Raw genomic sequence first — 23,947 nt, 5'->3', positions numbered from 1 at the left:
GAGTTTTGCTCTCAGAGTTTGTAATAAGACACACTCCTTTTACAAGGGTTCATGCTACAACATAGCAAAGAACTTTAAATTTTTGGAAGAACAATATATTCATTTTGGCATTGTGCAGAGGTAAGCTATTTAGCTCAACAAGTTTATTTTGCATGCATTGATTTTAAAGTAGCTCACTTTTTTTTTTTTCCTTAAGAAATGAGACTGGAATATTATAACTTTTTTGTATGTGTTCTATCACTTGGTGTACATCTATGTCTGGGAGACATTCTCAGCACATTCTCTGGTACCTGTGATACTTTCGTCTCCACTCTCAGGATGAACTTCCATTCTTCAAAGAGTTCCCACTGCAAATAAATATTCAGTGATGCAGTCTGTAGTTAGCCATTTGGGGCAAGTGGTTCACAATTCATTTTGGGTTTAGCAGTCATGCTGTTTGATTCTTTGTCCAGCCATAGGAAGTTCCTCTTAGGGGTCTACCTGATCACATTAAGCAAAATGAATAGTGACTCTATATAGGTTGTCTTCTAGGCTTGGCTTCAAAAGGTGTTTGGATTTTGGGAGAAAGTTAAATCAAGCAATGCTTCCAAAGGATAACTTTATAAATTCACATCTTTTGTCCCTCTCACCTTTTTTTTTTTCTTTCATAGACAATAACTCTACCTTTCTGCTTTAAAGCAAAATAAACTCGGTGGCCTCTCCTCCATCCCTCAAAATGATAGCTATCTCTGCAGTCAGCGGAGCCCTCCTGTTCTCCCTACTCTGTGAAGCGAGTGCCGTCATCTTACTCAATTCCACTGACTCATCCCCGCCAACCAATAATTTCACTGATATTGAAGCAGCTCTAGAAGCCCAACTAGATTCTGCGGATATCCCCAAAGCCAGGCGGAAGCGCTACATTTCGCAGAATGACATGATCGCCATTCTTGATTATCACAATCAAGTTCGGGGCAAGGTGTTCCCACCTGCAGCTAATATGGAATATATGGTAAGAAGTCTTCTTTTTCTTTGAGTCTGGAGGGAAGAAGCTTTGTTTAAGTTGTATGAGAGAACCTAGAGGGATACGCCAAGGATATGGGGCTTTTTATACATTTTCATTTAAGAAAAGTTCCTATGTGACTAATAATCTTAAATAGTCTTCCATCATAGAACTAAAGGAGAGGGAATCCAGATAAATTGTTATTCTGTGAACTCCATACCTACTGATGAACCATGTCTTATAGAAGGAACATAGATAAAGAGTGAGCTCTGTTGACTAATAACATTGAGATGGTCCACTTTTATTTTTATTTCACCTGGAACTTTTGCTGTATTTTCATTATTGAATAGTTACCTTTATCACTTAAAGCATTTCTTGAAAATATTTCTTAACATTATGGGTTTTGTGGGCATGAGTATTCTCTGGGTAGGTGTCTTTTCCCTTTCTTGGACAAAGCCCTTCTCCACACTGATCTATTTCTATTCTAAGAAAATAAGCTGACTTTTCCCTTGTTGTGATTTAAGGCTCTGTCGTGCAGATAACGTTAAGCCAGAACTCTTGTACACTGTTCCAACTCGCAGAGAACAAATACTTTGCTCTCTCTGTTAAAAATAGGCTCGCTGTGCTTAAACTATTTTACTTAGAAAGTAAGTAAAAAATTCAAGTGGATATGGAAAGGAAAGATGTCTTTTAAAATTTGCTTTATTTCTGGTTTTGAATTTATGAAACTTTAAGGTTGAAAGTCCAGCATCTTACAAGAGGACAGCTTGGAGCCTATTTAAGGCAATGACGAGCATCAAGATGGTATTTCTGAATTGGGGTGGAGGGAGGTGGTCACTAAGAAATTTTTATAGGTACTGACCTAAAATTTGCTATTTATATCAAATTCTAAATTCATCTATTTTATTCGAAGGAACTTTTTAAGTTTGACTAATTGCAGGTGTCAGTGTTGCAGAAAAATAAAAAAGGTTTTTCAAATGTACAGGAGCCATTGGTCATAGAATTGGCAAGCAGACTCTAGGAGAAAGCATTTTCCTAGGATTTCTTAGAAGAAAAGAAAACGTAATTGGTCTTGGTTTATATGGGACAATATAGTCTTGGGATTAAGGATGTGCATTCTGGAATCTAACTGCTTGGGTTCAAATCCTGATCCTGAAATAGAAGCTGTATGAGTTCATAATTTCACTATGTTTTATTTTCATCATCTCTAATAGGGGGATAAAAGTACCTGCCTCATAGGGTTGTTGTGAGGAATGTATGAGTTGGGTTGTCCTGCGGTGGCGCAAACTGTTAAGTGCTTGGCTACTAAGGTAGTTTGAACTACAGTTTAAATTCACTCAGAGGCACATTGGAAGAAAGACCTGGCCATCTACTTTGAAAAGATCACAGCCATTGAAAACTCTATGGAGCAGAGTTTCCCTCTGAAACACATGGGGTCGCCATGTGTCAGGATTGAATTGACGGCAATTTTTTTTTTCATTTAGAGCTATTAGACAAGAATCTATAATAAAAAGTAGCTTATGTTGGTTTCTTTGAGCTTCTTAAGAAAGGTGCCCAGTGAAAACTAATTCAAGAGCTAAAAATAGAAATAGTTACCCACTTACAAGAGGTGTTTCTAGAAGTTAAGGTACAGATGTAGAAAGCAACCAATAAGTTTAAAATGTTACTATAAATTAGGAGAGCAATATGGAATAGATTCCATGGGGGCACAGAAAGGCATGTGTCCAGACTGGGAGTTTATGGAATCCTTCCTAGTGACAGGAGCACTGCTCTCCAGATGAAGAAGATGATGACCTAGACAACTGAGTTACCCAGGTTCAAGTCCTCGCTCTGTTGCCTTGTACAAATTTCTTAATTGCCAAAGACCCAATTTCTGTATCTGTAAAATGACAACAATAATACAGATAATATGTACTAACCAATCAATAACTAATGCACTTCATTATTTTAATAATATTGCAAGCAGAGGGGTCATTATGAATAAAAGCATAGGTGGATTACAGACAGGAGAAATAGATTGAAAAAAGCCACTTTTTTCCCAGTTATAGTCTTTCCCCACTGGTCAAGAATTAATTCATTCCACATGCACTTATTTAATTGTTTCCATGTGCCAAGCACTTGGCTCATTGTTTCCAATGATGATCTCATTTGATAGTTCACATTCTCATTATGGAGTAAGGATTGTTGTCTTCATTTTAGAAATGAAATCACTTAAACCCAGAGAAGTTGATGATTAGGACCAGGTTGTATGAATAGTGAATGGTATAACTGGAATTAGAATTTAACCAAACCAAAGTTACTGTCAAGTCGATTCTGGCTCATGGCAACCCCATATGTGTCAGAATAGAACTGTGCTCTGTAGGGTTTCCAATGGCTGATTTTTTGAAAATAGGTCATCAGACCTTTCTTCTGAGGCACCTCTGGGTAGACTCAAACCATTGTTTCAGTTAGTAGCCAAGTACTTAAACATTTGAGCTACGTGGGGACTCCAGAATTTGAAAAACCAAAAACCAAACCCGTTGCCATTGAGTCAATTCCTACTCACAGTGGCCCGATAGGACAGAATAGAACTGTCCCATAGGATTTCCAAGGAGCACCTGGTGGATTCAAACTGTGGACACCTTTTGGTTAGCAACCATAGCTGTTAATCACTACTCCACCAGGGTTTCCCTCCGGAATTTGGGACTGTGTAATTCTAAACCCAGGAGCACTGGTAATGTAATGGTTATGCTGCTAACTGAAAGGTTGACACTTCGAACCCACTAGCAGCTGCATGTGAGAAAAGACGTGGTGACCTGCTCCTGTAAATATTACAGCCAAGGAACCTTATGGGGCAGTTCTACTCTATCCTGTAGGGTTGCTGTGAGTTGAAATCAACTCTATGGCATACAACAACAATTCTAAACCTCATGCTGTTATTGGGAGCAACTTTTAATTAGCTAGATTTAGCAAATGCTCTATTGGGAGAAACCTCTAGAGACATCGGGTTACCTTTGCTTCCTCCTTTAAAATGGCGGCTGAAACCCTCATATTCTGTTTGACATTTCAGCCTTATTATTTACTTCTCAAATAATAAAAGAACATATGAGTTATTTTGTAAGGCCAAGTACAATACGAAACAATAGCTAGAGCAGTAATTTCTGTAAAATTATATAAGGGCTGTTTCAAATTATTGTGTAAATACTACGCATATAATTCATTCACACATACCTTATTTATATGCAAATAACATGCGAATTCTGCATTTGTTTGCCAGCTGTGCCTGCCCCCCATGAGGCACCCACTCAAGCACCGCCAAGCCAATCTTCTTCCACAGGTTGCTGTAAAAAAAAAAGTTAGCATAGCATGCTGACAAAAATACTTCCAAGCGGAAGGCATGGCCAACAAACAAACGCAGAAGGCGTGCATTATTTGCATAAAAAATGGCATGCTTATTCATTTAATCTTATATGACAGGCATTACTGTAAGCACTGGAGATACATTCATGAATAAAACAGACAAAAATCCCTGTCCCCTGGAGCTTGTATCTGGTGGAAGGAGGGAGACAGACAGACAACAAACTAAATAAATAAATTACATAATATGTTAGAGAGGTCCCTGAGTGGTGCAAGCGATTTATGATCAACTGCTAACCGAAAGGTTGTCGATTGGAACCCACCCAGGGGTACTTCAGTAGAAAGGCCTGGCAATCTGCTTCCCTAAAGAGTGCAGCCAAGCAAACACTATGGAGCAATTCTACTCTGTAACACATGGGGTCTCCATGAGTCGGAATCAACTCAACCGCAATGGGATTGGTTTTGGTTTGGTAGTATGTCAGAAAGTGACAAGATTATGAACAAAAATAAAGCGGGTTGTGGTGGAGTTGTGATTTTTTCAAAGGTTGGTCAGGGAAGAGTTTCCTGAGAAGGCATGGAGGGGGTGAGGGAGTGAGCCACACTACTAGACGAGGGAAGAGCTTTCAGGCGGAGGGAAGAGCAAAAGCGAAGGCCTCGAGGAGGCAGAAAATTGGTGAGTTCAGACAGAAAAAAATGTGCCCAATTTAGTCAACTCATAAGTTAAAAGGATTCATTGATTAAATTGGCCAATAAAAATAGTTCATCGAGATCCCTCATGAAGACCCAGAGAAACTTTGAGGGAAGTAGGATGTAATAGTTAGCTTGAAGTAGGAACCCAGACTATAAGTGACTATAAATCTCCAGGCTAGGTGAAAAAATACAGATCTCAACATAACACTGTGACTTTTGTTTTAACTTGTTAAACACTGAATTGGATTGTGAGCAATTTTGAGGCTAGGTCAATTTCTAATCTGTACTGTGTCCTCCAAAAATTTAGGACACTCATCTCGCTATGGCCACCTTCCAAATACTTATGCCTTGAGTCGCCAGCTCTGTGTTCAAATCACCCTCATTGGTGAGTGGTTATCACCCACGGAGCCTAAAAGAAGATGCCCATTGGTCCAGGGCTCTTCCTAACTGCTCCAGCCTGATTTGTCATTTCTTTCTTCTACAACTTCTTTCTGTGAGCCCTTCCCATGCCATTTCCTCTCCCTTTAATGTCTCCTTTTTAACTTATTCCATTATTCATAATCCTGCCCTTCAAGGTTTATATCAATATGCTGTGTCCCTTATAGATATTTCTCACACTCACAACCATATGTAATTTCTCCTTCTTTTGAATGGCTGCAGCTTTTTATATCTACCATATGGCCTTTGTTGCAATCGGCCTTGATTTATAGTTATTGGTGCATTTTTTGCAAACTTCCTATTTTTAAGCTTTCAGGGCGCTAAATCTGTATTTATTCATTGGTGTATCTCTATTTTCTTAAGTAATTTCTTACATATAGACAGTGGCCAACCATTATTTGTTAAATTTAATTGAAGTTCCTATAAATTATCACATGCTTACACACAGCGTCAATTTTTATATTATCCTGGGTTCTATTCCCATCCAAGGAGCCCTGGTAGTGCAGTGGTTAAGAGTTTGGCCGCTAACCGAAAGGTTAGCAGTTCGAATCCACCGGCTACTCTTTGGGGACACTCTGGGGCAGTTCTACTCTGTTCTATAAGGTCACGGAGTTGGAATGGACCGAGTGGCAGTGGGTTTGGTTTGAGTTCATTCCTAGCCAATGAGATTTATATGCAGCCACCAACCAATCTGTCCTTGGTAGCTTGTGTGTTGCTATGATACTGAACAGATTTCAGTGGAGCTTCCAGATTAAGACAGACTAGTGACCTACTGGTGATCTACTTCCGAAAATCAGCCAGTGACAACCCTATGGCTCACAATGGTCTGATCCACAGTTAATCACGGGATGGCGTAGGACTGAGCAGTGTTTCATGCCACTGTGCGCGGGATCCCTGTGAATTGGGGGCTGACCTGATGACAACTGACAACAGTAATGTAAATATTTTCATAGAATTTTTCTCATAATTTTTAAGAATATTTTATCCTACTAATCTAAAATGACCCAAATAAGTTTTACATGAATTCTGAAAAATAAATAATTTTATCTTTTCTAAGTCTTTGGAGTGCTGGTGGCACAGTGGCTAAGAGCTCAGCTGCCAACCAAAAGGTCTGCAGTACAAACCCACCAGCTGCCCCTTGGAAGCTTGTTGGGGCATTTCTCTGTCCTATACGGTCACTATGAGTTGGAATTGACTCGACGGCCACAAGTTAGGTTTGGTTTCAAGTCTTTGGTTGTGTCATATAGTGTACACGTGGTAGCGCACAGGATTAGGTGCTTGGCTGCTAACCAAAAGGTTATCGATTGGAACCTACCCGGCTTCTTCACGGGAGAAAGAACTAACATTCTGCTTCCGTAAAGATTACTGCCAAGAAAACCCTGTGGAGCAGTTCTACTCTGTCACATGGGGTGACTATGAGTTGGAATGGACTTGACGGCACCTAACATTTGTACGTTGGAGTGTTGACATTTATGTTATGGTTGTATAATATTTTCTTTGGATATTTTGTCACTGACTTTAGTAAAAACGTAGTGTTTGAAAAGTTTAATTTTCTAGAGCAGTTTCTTTTCACAGAAATAATAATACGGATAGAGCTTAACATATGCAAGTCAAAATTCTTTACTCATGGCTTCCGTTCTACAATTAGTTTACTGACTAATTTCCAGAGCTCCTGGGACAACAGCTGTTTTTCGTTCTTCCCAAGGGCAGTTTAAACCACAAACCACACTAGAGTAAGAATTATCCCAAAAGGGTGAAATCGCAAGACTCATACATAGAGTGAAATTTGTAGAATATTCCCAGAATTGATGTCAATTGACTCAACTAGCTTCCACAATTTTGAAATCCTCCCATGAGAGCGGGAGTCCCTGGTGGTACAAACATTAATGCATTTAGCTGCTAACCAAAAGGTTGGAGGTTTGAGTCAACCCAGAGGCACCTTGGAAGAAAGGCCTGGCAAGCTACATCTGAAAAAGCAGCCACTGAAAACTCTGTGGAGCGCGGTTCTACCCTGACACACATGGGGTCTCCATGAGTTGAGATTAACTCCACGGGAACTGCTTTTAGGTCATGAAAGGCCTCTTGGGGGAGAAGAATTTGAGATGAATGCTCAGGAAGGGCAAGGGTTGGTGTTATGCTAGGAAATACAGTGATGAGCAGCATCACAGGAGAGAAAAAGCTGGACACTTCAGCCAAATTTCTGAGGAGTTTGAGATAAGATTGAAGATCACTGGATTCAAAAGCAAGTAGGGAGACTCTGGAGATTTAAAAGTAGCGTCAGGTCTGCCTTTTGGAAAGGTGACCCTGGCATTTGGTGGAGTTGAGGTGGGCAGTAAAAGTGCCCAGAGAGGTGGTGACACTGAGTAAGTGATGCCATCCCTTTAGGCAGAGGAAAGGAAGACCCACACATCTACGGGAAAAAAAGGTAGTGATAGACATGGGCGACTGACTGAGCTGTAGTGGGTGAGATGACAGACTTCCCGGATGGTGTGGAATGCAGAAAGGCAGGTAAGGTTTCAGAGGGAAGGTGATGATGGAAATGAACTGAAAAAAATTGTATAATGTGATTTCAAGAAGCAAAAAAAACCTCTATTAATAATATTGGTGTTGTGCGCCATCGAGTTAATTCCAACTCAAAGTGACCCTATATGAGGGTAGAACTGTCCCATAGGGTTTCCTAGCCTGTAATATTTACAGAAGCAGATTGACAGGCCTATACTCCTGGAGCTGCTGATGGGTTCAAATCTCTGACCTTTCAGGGCAGCCGAGCACTTAATTATTGTGCCACCAGGGTTCCTTATATTGATAATAGACCTGCTTTATTTGTTTACTGCCTACAAATATTACTTGCAGATCTAAAGGAATAAGACTTCCTATACTTTTCTGGAAAAGAAAAATGCCAATTATCAAGTCCTAACAGGTAGTAAAGTAATTGAAACGTGACCCAAATGAATGAATGAAGAATAGATGAATCCATCCTTGGAAACAGCCAATAAACTCATTGCCTAAAATGAGTAATAATTTATGTCTGGGGAGGAATGAAAAGTGCTGATTTTGTTCTTTTGGACTTCATGTGAAAGAGAATGTGGGTAATAAAAACAACTTTAAAAAAAAAAAAACTTTATTCAGTAGTTGACTAATCACCTGTGGTGTCTATTCTTACCAGTTTTTTTTAAACCAAGACATATATTGTCCCAGATGGCGCATTTCCTCTCATTTGGGAAGAATAACTCAATTTGCCTGTTACGAACATGAGAAATTTGATGTGTTTAAATGAAATCTTTTCAATGAACACTTTTGTGACCCCTAGAAAACCTCCTGAGAGCTGTTGTCAAAAAACAGTGAACTGAGAACACTTGCGGACAGGAAGGCGTTTCTCCAGCACAGTCAGAACTCTTGCGTGCTGGTCTTCTAGATGTGGAACCTTTTAACTGTCTTGGCTCCAAATGGAGACAGAGCACGTTTTAGAGGAATTTTCTCTCAAGGCACATGCTGCTTAGTACTGTTGTTGTTAGGTGCTGTCGAGTTGATTTCGACTCATATGTGACAGAGTAGCAACCCCATAGGACTAAGCAGAACTGCCCCATAAGGTTTTCTAGGCTCTCATATTCACCCAAGCAGATTGCCTGGTCTTTCTGCCATGGAGCCGCTGAGTGGGTGGGTTTGAACAGCCAACCTTTCAGTCAGCAGCCAAGTGCTTCATGGTTGCGCCACCAGGGATCCTTTGCTTAGTACTACTTGTATACCTTGAAGGTTGCTTTACTTTTGTTCAGTTCTGCATGTCTGGAGCCAGGTGAAGTAAAGAACATTCTGTTTGTCACCATTTTGAAAATAGACCTTAAGAAATGCAAATGTGAAAACGTTCACAGGATGTGGTTCAGAACCTCACCATTAGTTGACAGAAAAGTTGTGAACCACGGGTAAAGCACATATGGACTGACTATATTACCTAGTAGGAGCCCTGGTGGCGTAGTGGTTAAGAGCTTGGCTGCTAACCAAAAGGTGGGCAGTTCGAATCCAGCAGCCGCTCCTTGGAAACCGTATGGGGCAATTCTACTCTGTCCTATAGGGTCGCTATGAGTCAGAAGGGACTCGATGGTAATGGGTTTTGTTTGGTTTTATATTACCTAGTATTCAATGCTGCTTTTTTTTGTGTGTGTGGCAAATATTATTGACCACATGCAACACTATAGCAAAATAATTTTTCTGGATTCTTGCTGTGTATTTATAAAACCTAACATCATGTCTGTCCCACAGTAGTAAACACTCAGTAAATACTTACGGGGTAACTGAATGAAGTCTTGTGTCTTGAGGCATCCCAGGTAAAGGATTTGTGGCTCTAGAGCTGTGGTGGGCAGGAGTCATTCAAGATTCAATCACTCATTCCACAGTGCTTATTATTAGGTGCCTATATGTGCCTGGTGCTGTGCTAGGCGATTCAGTCATGAGCCAAGAAACACTCTTTGGCAGCAAGTACTGTGAGTGGACAAGTCAGTCGGCACAGGAGTGTGCTGAGTGCTGAAGTGAAATAAATACAGGATGTGTTGGGATGACGGGGGAGGGGGTATCTAGTCCAGACTTTGGCTTCTAGGGAAAGCTTCTAGAAGAAAATAATTTCAAATACTAAATATGAAAAATAAGCAGAGTTATATCTACTTGAGCCCTGGTGGCACAGTAGTTAAGAGCTTGGCTGCTAACCAAAAGGTCAGCTGTTTGAATCCTCCAGCTGCTCATTGGAAACCCTACGGGGCAGTTCTACTCTGTCCTATAGGGTCGCTCTGAGTCAGAACTGACTTGATGGCATCAGGTTAATACTTGCTTACTTGGGAGTCCCTGGGTAGTACAAACGATTAATGCGCTTACCTGCTAGCCAAAAGGTTGGAGATTGGAATCCACCCAGACGTGCCTTGGAAGAAAGGCCTGGTGATCTACTTCTGAAAAATCAACCATTGAAAACCCTATAAAGCGTAGTTCTGTTTTGACACACATGAGGTTGCCATGAGTTGGATTATACTCTATGGCAACTCATTTATACAGGAAGAAGTTAAGAAGAGGGAAGTATATAGGAGAGGGAGGGTGTTATGAGAAGACAGGTCTAATACACACGCAGACCCAGAATTAAGAGGGGGCATTCTACGTAGAGAGAACAGATAAAAGTGCCATCTGGCTTGGGTTTAGTGCACAAAAGAAAGAGCATTGTTTGAGGAGGTTGAGAGAAACAAGCAGAGATGTTCACACTTTATTCTAAGATCAAGACAAAGCTATTGAGGGTTTTAAGCAGTGAAGTGGCATATTTACATTTACATTTCATCCAAGGTCATTCTGGCCACAGTGTATGAATGGATTAGAGAAAGACAGGGGTGAAGACAGGTCATGAGTCAATAGACTGTTGAATAGTCTGAGTGAGAGATCATTGAAGCCTAAGCTAAGTTTGAGACTATAAGGATGTGCAGAAGTGAATTAATGCTTCGAAATCAGTAAGACTAAGTGATTTATATGATGACGTAGAATGAGAAAGTTACCCCCTTTTAACAAGACAGCTGGGCTTCTCTGAGTTAGAGAACACAAGATAAAGAACAGGTTTCAGGAGTCATGAAGTTACCGTGGGTTTTATGTTCCAGGGCACACATCTACAGAAGTTGAAAAAGTAGCTAGTGGGTGGGCAGGAACATCCTTCTACTACAAAGAACTTTGGATGGGAAATCTTTCAGTAGTCAAAGTGGGCCACGTTGCATGGTAGGGGTAGGTAGTATGGGGGAGTTGTATATTGTATGGAGGAGACAGCATGGATGGATGCATTTATGTCTGGGAATCCACTCAACAATTTTTATAAGAAAGTTTCACGTGTTAATTTTTTTAGAATAAGTGTTGAGACTTAAGTTATCATGAATCCAAACCTGTTTGAGGGGCCTGCATAGCACCAGGCCCTACAAAGTATTCCTGACACACCTGGGAGAAGTTGTTTATGGAAAGTAATCAAAGAACTTTAGAAAAATAAAAGCTGACAAGTCTGACTAGCTCATATCATGAATTCAGCATATCTGATAACCAGACAATGGCCATTAAATGGTTATAAACTCAAAGTATTTAGTTGTCTATGAGAATTTCTGAAGAACGATGTGGGAGGTGGGCCGGTAAGATGAAAACTAACAGTTTAAACTGGTCAAGAAAACCATTTGGCATAAAATACATCCTCGACTGAGGTTTGGAGGGACGAGATTTGAAACGTTTGCAGTGTATGTTACCCATAACATCTAAAATCAGGTACCAAGCATTTTTTTGACACGGATATAGATGAATGCCCAACAAGTTGTATGTTTAGACTGAACTTTTCATGAAAACTCTTAAAATTTTGCACCTCATACTCCAAACTGAAACAGTCCAGAAATGTTACTTAAGGACACAGTATTTTTTTCTACTAAAAAGTGCATAAAATTCATATTTCATAATTTAGTTAACATTTTACCAAATCATTCTCTCTGCATTCCAGCGAGATCATGGTTTCAGCAGCAGTAGGTGGGCAGAAAGGCATTTGAATTCTTTGGAACAAGTAGGCAGTGGCAAGATAGGGAGTTTGCATGTGTGTCACGGGAAACTTTAACAATCAAGAAATCAGCTTGTAGAATATTGTAATACAAAGTTGGTGAAAAAAGAATTAATCACACATGAAAATGTCTTCCTGGGTCACGTATTAAATAATAGCTATAGGGTCGCTGTGAGTCGGAATCGACTGGATGGCAACGGGTTTGGTTTTCTTTTCTTTTTTTTTTTGGTTAATGGGTATTTTATTTCCCTGAAAAGGAGAACTATTGCTAGAACCCATCCACAAATGATCTTACAATTTAAAGATAAAACATATGTTAAAGAGGAGAATTAGTTTCAAAACCTCTAAAATGCTCTCTAATTTTATAGTCCACCGCCTGATGTTATTTTCCACGTAAGCAAACTCATTATCTATGCACAGTTCTGTCTCCATTTACTTGTTTCAGGATTAATCCAGTTTCATTTTATCCAGCTGCCTTCTTGGTTGAGATGAACGCTCGATGGCTCTTAAACACCAGGATGCCAGATAATGTGATCAAAAGTGCACCTCACACTGCTTCCCATTTTAGATGGTTTTCTGAAATGTTCACTGACGCCACCCCCAGCTTTCCAGTGCTCAGATGCTCAACAGTAATAACCGTTTCTGTTGATGTTGCTAGCTTTTCTTACTCCTGGTGACCCAATGTACAAAAGAACAAAATGTAGCCTGGTTCTGTGCCATCTCCGTGATGGGTTACGGATCAGAACATTGTGATTCAAAGGATTCTCACTGGCTGATTTTCAGAACTAGATCACCAGGCCTTTCTTCCTAGCCTGTCTTAGTTTAGCAGTTCTGCTGAAACTTGTTCAATGTCATAGCAACACACAAGCCTGTACTGACAGATGAGTGGTAACTGCACATGAGGTACATTGGCTGGAAATCAAACCCAGATCTCCCGCATGGAAGGTGAGAATTCTACCACCCAACCACCACTGCTCCCCAATAATGATAATAAACCTGTTGCCGTCGAGTCAATTCCAACCCACAGTGACCCTATAGGACAGAGTAGAACTGCCTCATAGGGTTTCCAAGGAGCAGCTGGTGGATTTGAACTCCCAGCCTCTTGGTTAGCAGCTGTACCACTTAACCACTACACCACCAGGGCTCCATAATGATAACAGCTACCATTAACCACCCCCTTGCACTGCTAGAGCTTCCACTATCTCACCTAACCCTCCTAAGAGTCTGGAGAGATGGGATTATTTCCTTCATTTAGAGACAGGGAACCTGAAGCTTAGAGAGGGTGAGTAACTTCCCCACGGTCATAGAGCAAGTAAATCAAAATGGTGAGAAGCCAGTTCTATCTGCCAACAAAGCCTGTGCTTTGAAGGACAGTGCATTACATCCTCCCCTTCGTGTGTTCATCTCTCCTGTTCTTGAGCCCGCTGGATAGGGAATTTCCCTACATGCTTTTTATCTGAGGACATCCTTGAGTATTAAAAAGTATTCATGTAAACTCAAATCTTTCTCCCCGTTCTATTTCTACCCTTAGAAATCACGTAGAAAGTCTCTGCAAGAGTCTTTGAAGGCTGGGAGCATCTGTGTCCTAGAATCTTGGCTCCCAGTCACAGAAGCTCTTTCTCAGTCACCTGCCCTTTTCTGTTAAAAATCCAGGCACTCCACCTTTCTCATCTGGAGTGTTGCCAAGGCTATGGGGCCATCAGAGAATAGTTGCTATCTGCCAGTCCTGGAAATGGTAAGAAATTGTGTCCTGAAAAGAAGGGAAAATCACAGCCCCCTTCTCCTCCCTTGGGCCACACATACACATAACCAGCAACCATCGAGTCGATCCTGACTAACGGTGACCCCATGAGTGTCAGCGTAGAACTGCTCTCCACTGGGTTTCCAATGGTTGATTTTTCAGAAGTAGATTGCCAAGCCCTTCTTCCAAGGACCTGTAGGTGGACTAGACCCTCCAGCCTTTGAATTAGCTGCTGAGCTCACTGTTCACACCACCCAGAGACTCCACATACACATATGAGCTGTGTCTATTACAAAGTCAATGGGAACAAGTAGCAGTGTGGCAGGAAGGCAAGGAAGGCCCTTGACCTTGGTTGTCCTCCCTGGGTGGGCTCCACCATGTGTGTTCTGAAAGTGCGGTGCCTGGAATTGAGGGGAGCTGATCAATGCAGAAGAGAGATGACACGTTCCTCTCCAGTTGCTCTCCTTCTGTGGGTGCATCCTAAAGTTAGGTTAGTGGGTTCGGCTGATTCATAAGAACATGAATCACAGTCTTCTGTTGATTCATAGTCTCATGACTTAAATTACTTGTTGTTCAAATGTGCACTTTGCATATGGGCTTGATGTTATTATAATGGAAAGGAGTTGCCTTACTTATTTAAAACTTTTAAACTTTTTTTTTTGGTCAAGAGTTTGGAATTTCATAAAGTTATGTACATATTTGTCCTACATCTTACATCTACTAGCTCAGTTAATTAAGCCATTTAGAGTTCCCATGATTTCTAAATAAGCACCACAAACACCTTTTGCTATCTCTGTACTCATATCCAGGTAGCCATGGACTACATGCTCGCTTGTATTGAAATTGTCACTCTTGGAATGAATGATACTGGCTTATTTATACAGCAACATACAGGATGATTTCTCTACATCTCTCACCCATAATCCTGTGTTCCACAAATACACAAAACAAACATCCTCACAGACTTTGGTGCCCATTGCCTGACACTCAACTGTTTTACAAATGAGATACTATTTTTACTTGTCCTCCTATCTTGGTTTACCTATAGGCCAGAGCCAAGACGGAGGCTACTCATCAAAGGGCTTATAATTAACCAATGGAAATGAACCAATGTTAACTACCAGAAATGCCCCAATTTTTTCAAGCCTTCCATGTGGTGTGGGAGTGTGTGGGGATGGCCGGAGGCAGATAAGAGGCCCAAAGTTCTGTGTAATCAGAATGACACTCCACTAACTAGGACTTTACACAATTATTTCTAACCAGAAGAGTATTGCACGACTTCTTTGCAAGTACAGGTTCATGATATTTTGATTGGGTAGATCCAGGATTGGGTTCGGTATCTGCCTTCTGAATAGTTCCCAGGAGATTCTGGAGTAATTTCCCAGGACTAAATATCTACACACTTACACATCAAGAAACTATATACTGAAAGAATTACTAATTAAGCAAAAAGAAGAGATATCCTGGGGACAATTTCTATTTTATCACATAATTTCACTTGGATAGTCATTCAGTAGGAGTCCTTAGGTGGTGGAAACCATTAAGTACTTGGCTGCTCACCAAAAGTTCATACAGAGGCACCTTGAAAGAAAATCCTGGTGATCTACTTCCAAAAAATCAGTCATGGAGCACAGTTCTACTCTGACACACAAATAGAGGCCTAAGGGTGGTGGGGGGAAGGGAGAAAGTAGGGGCATGCCCAGGGCGGCTGCATGAGGGGCCTTCACAGTTTCCATCGCCAGCTGTGAGAGATTATTCAGCAATTTAATGCTAATTGCCCTAGGCACTATTTGCCATTATTAGGCCCCTGCATGGGGTCCCCATGAGTCAACTCAATGGCAAATGGTTTGGTTTTGTTGGGTATTCATCTAGAACTTGCATTCAGAAATCATTGCAGGCATCATGGGTGAGCTACAGATGTCTACAACGGGGAATGGCCTCTGTGTGTGGAAGGGTTTGAATGACGAAGAGAACTTCAGGAGGAGTAGAATTTTACACAGCACATGATTCTTTTGGCGTGTCTTTATACAGTGTATTATAATTAGCAATTATTCACTTATTTGTTTGGTAGTATTTTTATTGCCTGCCTCCCCCATTACACAGTAAATTTACGAAGACAGAGAACCTCTGTCAGTCCTGCTTACTGTTGAATTCATAGTACCCAATGTCTCTCAATAGATATTTGTTTACTGGTGACCTAAATGAATGAATTTCCTAGAATCCCATTGGTTAATCTGGAAATTTGCATCTCTTGCATTTTCCACGGCTAGAAACAGAGCCCCACACACATCTGCCAGTTTGTCACACTGTGGTGGCTTGCGTGTTGCTGCGATGCTGGGAGATACCAGAAGGGTCACTCATGGTGGACAGGTTTCAGCTGAGCTTCCAGACTAAGACAGACTACGAAGAAGGACCTGGAGGTTTACTTCTGAAAAAATCAGCCAGTGAAAACCTTATGAATAGCGGCAGAACGTTGTCTGATACAGCGCCGGAAGCTGAGCCCCTCAGTTTGGAAGGTACTCAAAAGACAATGGGGGAAGAGCTGCCTCCTCAGAGTAGAATCAGCCTTAACGATGTGGATGGAGTCAAGTTTTGGGGACCTTCATTTGCAGAGGTGGCACGACTCAAAATGAAAAGAAACAGCTGCAAACATCCATTAATAATCAGAACGCAGAATGTACGAAGTATGCATCTAGAAAAATTGGAAATCGTCAAAGATGAAATGGAATGCATGAACATTGATATCCTGGGTATTAGTGAGCTGAAATGGACTGGTATTGGCCATTTTGAATCGGACACTCGTATGGTCTCCTATGACAACTTGAAGAGGAATGGCGTTGCATTTATCTATATATTAAGGTTTTACTGAGTATTCCTCCAGTTCACAGGCTCTTTCAGTAACCCAGGTAACCAGTGATGGTGGGTTTGACCAAGGTGAAGGCAACAGTGATGGGGACCAATGGTTATATTCTAGTTATACAGTATTTTGAAGGTAGAATCAAGGAGATTTATTTGCTGATGAAGCAGATGTAGGCTACGAAAAAAAGAAAGAGTAAAGGATACCTACTAGATTTTTGGCCTGAGCAACGAGAACAGAAGTCAGTAAACTTTCTGTAAAGGGCCAGATAGTAAATATGTCCAGCTTTTTAGGCCTTATGGTCTCTGTTGCAACTGCCTACTTCTGAGAAATAGGCACAGACAGGCAGTGTACATCGGCAGAGATAATATGTGGAACAGATTTGTCATGTGGACCATAGTTTGCTGACCCCTGAACTCGAAGAATGACGTTGTCATTGACTGATGGGGGAAGACTACAGAAGTAGCTGGTTTGGAGGTAGGGGTGGGGGTGGGAGTGTAATAGCTGGAGCTCAGTTCTGGACATGTTAAGTAGAGCTTTAAAGTAGGTAGGTGGATAAATTAGTCTGGAATCCAAGGGAGAGGTCTAGAGATCTAATATGAAATAATACTGTCTGCATGTAAGAGTTATTTCCATCCATGAGACTGGATGAGTTTACCAAGGCAGTGAATGTCAATGATGAAGAGGACAAGGACTGAGCCCTACAAGGCCCCCAGCACTTAGAGGTTGGGGAAATGAGGAAGAATCAGCAAAGAGGTAGAGAATCGGCAGCCAGAGGAAAAACAAGGCAAGTGTGGTGTCAGAACCAAGAGGCGAAAGTGTGTCTTGGAGGAATGAGGGATTAGGTATGTCAAAAGTTGTTGGTAGGTCAAGTAAGACACTCACCAAGAACGGACCACTGATGATCTTGATGCAAGCAGTTTGGGTAGAGGGATGGGAGAAATCTGTCTATACCCAAGACAGAATGAGCAAAGAAAAATTGGAAATTTCAAATTAAAACAACTCTCTAAAGAACTCGTGCTATGAAGGGAAAGAGAAAATGGCACAATACTTGGAGAAGGAAAAGTGGTCAAGAGAGGGCTTTTGTTGTTTTGTTTTTATGATATTTATGCTGCTGGCAATGATCTAATTCAGAGGTCCTCTGAAAAAGTGCATTTTACATCATCTAGTTACACGAATTTATCTTTCTCACCTACATGAGTAGTAGTAATCATCTTACCTGAGGGAAAGATTCATTATCATTTAAAAATGCTTAGGACCCCACCTTGATACTTTGTGATGTAAGGTGGGCCCATATGTTGTAGCTAATTTGGAGACTAGAGGGGATGATTTTTGATGAAGTTTCTTTCACCCTTTCCTACTCTTACAAAGTAGAAACAATTGAATATCATTTGATTAATCTAATCAGTTCCTTAAAAATTCACACATGAAAGCCTTTTCTTTTCCTCTGTCCTACCCCACCCTACCCCTCCTCCAGCCTTACCTGAGCTCTTCACTGCTCTTCCGTCTGGTGTAACACTGCTTCTTATGTATTCAGCTCTCAGTTTTCTCTACTGGCCATTTCGCCGGCATTTCTGTTTGATGGGGATAAATCCACTCATATTAAAACTGAACCACAGTCATGCCTATGGAGTGTTTTAAAACCTTTTGGCTTCCCTCAGGAGAAATAATTTTGTCATTGCTTAATTTTTTTAATGGCTGTTGTCACTTCTGTAAATCGGCACTCCTTTCCCAATCTGACTAACTCAGAAAAAGATTAACTATCCCAAGCTAAGTTATTTAAAGGAAAAAAAAAAAAGCTTGTTTATGTAAAATGCCCTTACTTTTTACAGGCTATATGAGGAATGATCACATAAATGCTGAAGAAAATAAACGTCTGTAGGACATGCCATGCTGTCTCCAATGCCATTGCTTTCACAGCATTTGTGACAAGAATCAGTTTAGAAATCTCCAAAAATTTAAAGTGTGATATTTGTATTGGTAGTATTTTATGTCTTTGAGGGTGATTTTCATGTGCAGAATAGACTTTTCAGAATTTACTTTGGTTTTTAAAATTAATATTTCTGATTCTTTTGACTCATGGCAGCCCCATGTGTGCTGAGTAGAGCTGCTCTACTGCATTTTCAAGGCTGTAACTTTTCACAAGCAGATTGCCAGGCCTGTCTTCCAAGGCTCCCCTGGGTGGGTTCGAACCACCAAACCTTCTGCTAGTTAATGTTGCTGGTTACCGTCAAGTTGATTCCGACTCATGGTGACCCTAGGTGTGTCAGAGTAGAACTGTACTCCACGGAATTTTCAAGGCTGACCTTTCTGAGGCAGATTGTCTGGCCTGTCTTCTGAGGCGCCCCTGAGTGGGTTCATACTGCCAGCCTTTCGGCTAGCAGTCCAGTGCTGAACGTTTGCCCCCCTGAAGGACTTCTGACATCCAGGATAGGAAAGAATACTTCATATTGGTCCACTTCTTAGAGAATCCAAAGTTTTTGTTGCAAATTCCCATAATTGTTAAATAAAATTATCACTGCTTATTATTTTCAAACCTCAAGCACCTCAACATATTAATAAATTCAAATGCTACTGGAAATCAAGGAGATAAATCACCTACCCATCTTCTCCTAGGAGTTCAACCAATGGAGAAAGACAGAGTTAGCAAATGCATGTCTCAGTTTTACCAGTGAATACAACGCCATCCCCAAATTTCAGCGTTCCCTGCTCAGGTAGGACTTCCTCTCTCTAGGAGATAGGTGTGAATTCTGCCCGGGGACAAAAAGACAAGAAAGAGTGCAGTGACTTTTGACCTTTCCCAGAAGTGGGCATCACAGGAAGTGAGTGGGTCTCGTCTCCCACACGGAGGCCAAGTGACCCACTGTCTGTGGGAGCCTGTCTGACTCTCCAGCAATTTTCTTTAGGGGGCTAGAGGCAGACAAGTGGTTAACGTACTTGGCTGCTAACCAAAAGGTTGGCATTTTGAGTCCATCCAGAGGCGCCTCGGAAGAAAGGCCTGGCGATCTTCTTCCCATTGAAAACCCTATGTAGCACAATTCTACTCTGACACACATGGGGTCACCATGTGTCAGAATTGACTTAACAGAACTGGTTTAGTTCCCTAAAAGAGAACATGGGGGAGAAAGAAAGAGGTTACCTCTCCCCCCACCACCAGCCACTGAGTCAATATATTCTCCAAAATTTTGTTTCTGATGTTTGTACATAGGAAAACCTATTTGAGAATCAGTAATACTTACCACATTTTCTTTGTATCAAAATCCCTCTTAACAAAGTCAACAAAGGATGCAATTATAAGATATTTTCCTAACTTTAACTTTTTGGTTTATTTTTTGACATACACAATGTTTAATTTTTAATGATGTGAAAGAGTATAAAGATAGTATTCTTCTTATTCCAGTTGCTGTTGACTCCAACTCATGGCGACCCCAAGTGTGTCAGAGTAGAACTGTGCTCCACAGGGTTTTCAATGGCTGATTTTTCAGAAGTACATGGCGCCTCTGGGTAGACTTGAACTGCCAACCTTTCCAATAGCGGTCAGGAGTATTAACTGTTTGCACCGCCCAGGAACACCAAAGATAGGGTTATATATGCTAAATTCCATCTTAAATTGTTAAATGCCTTAAATATTTTTAATTATTTTGAAAATAATCCAGATTGACTCTCTCTATGGTACGGAAAGGGTTGGAACTATGCAAGCTATAGGCCAATATAAGTTAACTCTTCTGGTCCCGATGCTGAGGCCTCTCAGGTATATTTAAATAACGAGAAGGTACAGATGAAACCTAAAGATGACCTCATCCAACCTATTTATGTAACAGATGAGCTAACTGAAAGGCAGAGATAGTAAGTGACATGTTCTCAGTCACAGACGATCTCAGCGGTAGATCAGGATTAGAACACAATACTCTTGAGTCTCAGGCAGCGTTACTTGTCATGCTCTGCAAAACATCAGTCAGTTAAAAACCCAACGGAGCAAAGTTCTACTCTGACACACCTGGGGCCATGATGAGTCAGGATGGACTTGAGGGCAACTGATTTTTATGAGGCTATTTTAGGACAAGAGTACATGCAAGTGTTTTTGTCAGTTATTTATCGGAATGCACACTCACAAATATATAAATCGTGTGACTCTGTAAATCACGCCTGTATGTGTTTCTTTCTAAGAGAACACAATCAGCAAAGAAGCTTTGTTTCTGGGTTTGTTGTTGTTGTTGTCAGGTGTCATGGAGTCAGTTCCAACTCACAGTGACCCTGTGTACAGCAGAACGAAACACTGCCCGATCCTGCGCCATCCTTCCAATAACAACCTTTAGGGAACATTATTTGTTATTTGTTGATGCTATTACATCTGAAATTCCTCTGTGGATTAATTGTGCTGGGTTTCTTTTTTTTTGTTTTTCATGAGCTGCCATCTATATTTCATCAATACTTCAAAAAGTATCAACATAAGAATAAATACAGAAAAACACAATATCAGCAGGGGAAAAAAATGCTTTTTAAGTTAATTTCAGTCCTTGAATACTACGATTTTCAGTATATAGTTTGCATCATTGATATATTTTGTCCATATTTTTACAGGAAAAACAAAGATGTCTTAATTAATAACTTGTACAATTTATCAATGCTTATTTTACTGAGCTAAGTAATTAACTATGAGAAACAGTATAAAACCTTTTTTTCATAATTACAAAAATGTCATAATATCAACTGAAGAAAAAAGACAAACATGTAAAGAACTAGACAGTAGTTCTTAAAATTTTCTAGAATGAGTGTTTTCCATTTTTGACAGTGTATTGAACATTGATTATGTATTTATTAAAGAGGAATCACATGCTGTTTTACCACATTTAATTTAATCTGCAAGACAAGCAGATTATATTCTGGATCGTTCAGGACAGCTTTTTGGGTAATTTTTCTTTAACACGGGCAGTGGAAAAGTGGACACTGTCACCATCGAATTTCTCTAAAACCCAGCTGCCCCCAAGTCAATTCTCACTCATAATGACCCTACATGTGTCACATTAGAACTGAGCTCCCTAGGGTTTTCAATGATGATTTTTCAGAAGTAGATTGCCCGGCCTTTCTTCTGAGGCACCTGTGGGTGGACTCAAACCTCCAACCATTTGGTTAGCAGGCATGTGTCTTAACTGTTTGCAACACCCAGAGACTCCAGAATTCCTCTAGACCCATGCTAAACCGTTTTGATTTTATATAGACTTCGTGAGTTTATATTTATGCAAAACTGCATCAACGTATGTAAGCTTATTTTATGTTCTAATTACAATAAAAATTCTGAGTAACTAAATAACAAATCTCTTTTGAAGTTAGCTGCTGTGGCCTGCTGGGGTGAAAGTGTCTCTTGACTTCACTTCTTTTGTTTGTATGTTTGTTTTCTATTTTAGTTCAAAGTCACTAAATAAATTTTCTGTGACTTAAATACACTCTTCTGCTAAATAAAGCTATGTGTCCCATTATCCTTGGGGATAAATGAAGGCCTTTTTAGTGTTATGATCAAGCAGTCCCACACGTTTGCTAGAGGGCGAAAACTGATAGTGAGCTCCTGGTTATGAACCTTAATTTAGGCAAGCCTTGCTTAGCTCCACACAACTTGCTGGTGGGGAACGTCACCAAAAGAATGACAAAATGAGGGAGAACGTGAAATTAGGAGAACCAAGATCAAAGAAGGACATCTATATGTCTTCTCATGAAGCTCCATGTGAATTTGAGTAATTAGAAAACTGTCCCTCCTTCTTTCTGCATATAAATCCTCCCTTTCTAAAATATGTGGTCAACCATTGACTAATCACAGTGTAAACATTTTTTTTAGATATAATAGCATAAAAATATTGTAAGTAACAAATAATGTTATGCCATTGAACTATGAAGCAGTGAAAAAGTATTCTCTTTAACAAATATACATAACTTGTTAAAGGGCTAACTGAAAGGTTGCGCGTTCAAAGTTCACTCAGAGATGCCTGACAATCTGCTTCTGAACAATCAGCCATTGAATCTCCTACGTCACACAGTTCTACTCTGACACGTGGGGGGGTCTCCATGAGTTGGAACCAACTCAAAGGCAACTGATAAAATCCTTTACTAAAACTGCTGTCTGGACTTTGAATCTACAGTAGGTGGCGTTGCAAAGGTAGTAAGGTTTTCATGTGGCATAACCATATTGCTTCATGTTGTTGCTGGTTGCCTTTGAGTTGATTCCAACTCATGGTGACCCCATGTGTGCAGAGTAGAACTGCTCTGTAGGGTCTTCAAGTCTGTGACCTTTTGGAAGCAGATCACTAGGCCTGGGTTTGAACCGTCAACAGTTGGACAATAGTTGAGCACTTAACCATTCGCACCGCCCTGCGACTTCTATTGCTTTATAGAACGTTGAGTAACAATGGTGTGAACTTGCTTTCATTTGGTTAAAATAGCCTTAGAAACCAGAATTAATTAATTCCAGAAAATAGTCGCATTGTTTCTTTCCTTAAGCTTTGCTCGTTGCTAGCAAAGCCGGTAAAACTAAAGATTCTTCCCTCTATAGGTTTGGGATGAAAATCTTGCAAAATCTGCTGAGGCCTGGGCGGCTACTTGCATTTGGGACCACGGACCTTCTTACTTACTGAGATTTTTGGGCCAAAATCTATCTGTACGAACTGGAAGGTAAGAAACAGTTTTGTAGGTTCAGTTCATCCACCTGACTTTATTATTTATGAAGACCCAGGTGGAGTGACACCAATTTCAATAATATCAGCGAATACTTATTGAGTGTTCACTATGTTTCAAGCATTGTGCTTCCCCTATGAATGTTTCAGATGTGATCAAACATTATTTAATTAGTTAAAAGGGCCCGATAAGACCAGTTGCACTCTTGGAACACCCTCTCAGCCTGTATTCTCCATGACCCTCCCAAAATGTTTGAAATGATCAGGCTCCTCCATCTCAGGAAACATGTGTAAGCTGCAGAAGAATCCGTTCTTGTGTTCAATGCACTAAAATACTGATTTGGGGAAAGAGGCAGGGTGAGAAATTACAACCTGAATAATTCCATCTAAAACTACAATAGCTATGAACTTGCTATACTCTCTGCTTCTGTTACGGCTCACTGCTGAGATGGCTCCAGTACTAGGCATATGCAACTATGGGAAAATCTGTTGTCAGTGATAGGGTAATTCTTCTCCTCCTGTGGAATGACATTATCCAACATTCCAAAGACCCATTCTCTTCCATGTAGGAAAGGAAATTCAGGTGTGCTATTATTAACATTAAGGTGTTTCAGCTTTATTATTATTATTATTAACATTAAAGTTTCAGGTTTATTATTATTATCAACACTAAAGTGTTTCAGCTTTATTATTATTATTA

At 40.5% G+C, this 23,947-nt stretch overlaps 1 protein-coding gene across 1 annotated transcript in view; it reads left to right on the top strand.

The window, feature by feature from the left end:
- Nucleotides 1–237: 237 nt before the first annotated feature.
- Nucleotides 238–23,947, top strand: part of PI15 (peptidase inhibitor 15) — a 29,490-nt gene continuing 5,780 nt past the window's right edge. Inside the window, exons 1-2 of the mRNA XM_004372515.1 lie at nucleotides 238–988; nucleotides 23,127–23,245. Coding sequence (XP_004372572.1) covers nucleotides 716–988; nucleotides 23,127–23,245 — 392 coding nt within the window. The 5' untranslated portion in view covers nucleotides 238–715. The remainder of the gene's footprint in view (nucleotides 989–23,126; nucleotides 23,246–23,947) is intronic.

This window comes from Trichechus manatus, unplaced genomic scaffold, assembly GCF_000243295.1.
Source record: "Trichechus manatus latirostris isolate Lorelei unplaced genomic scaffold, TriManLat1.0 scaffold00018, whole genome shotgun sequence".
Classification (NCBI taxonomy): Eukaryota; Metazoa; Chordata; class Mammalia; order Sirenia; family Trichechidae; genus Trichechus; species Trichechus manatus.
The sequence above is the reverse complement of the archived record's forward strand: the minus strand, read 5'-3'. Positions and strand labels throughout refer to the sequence as shown.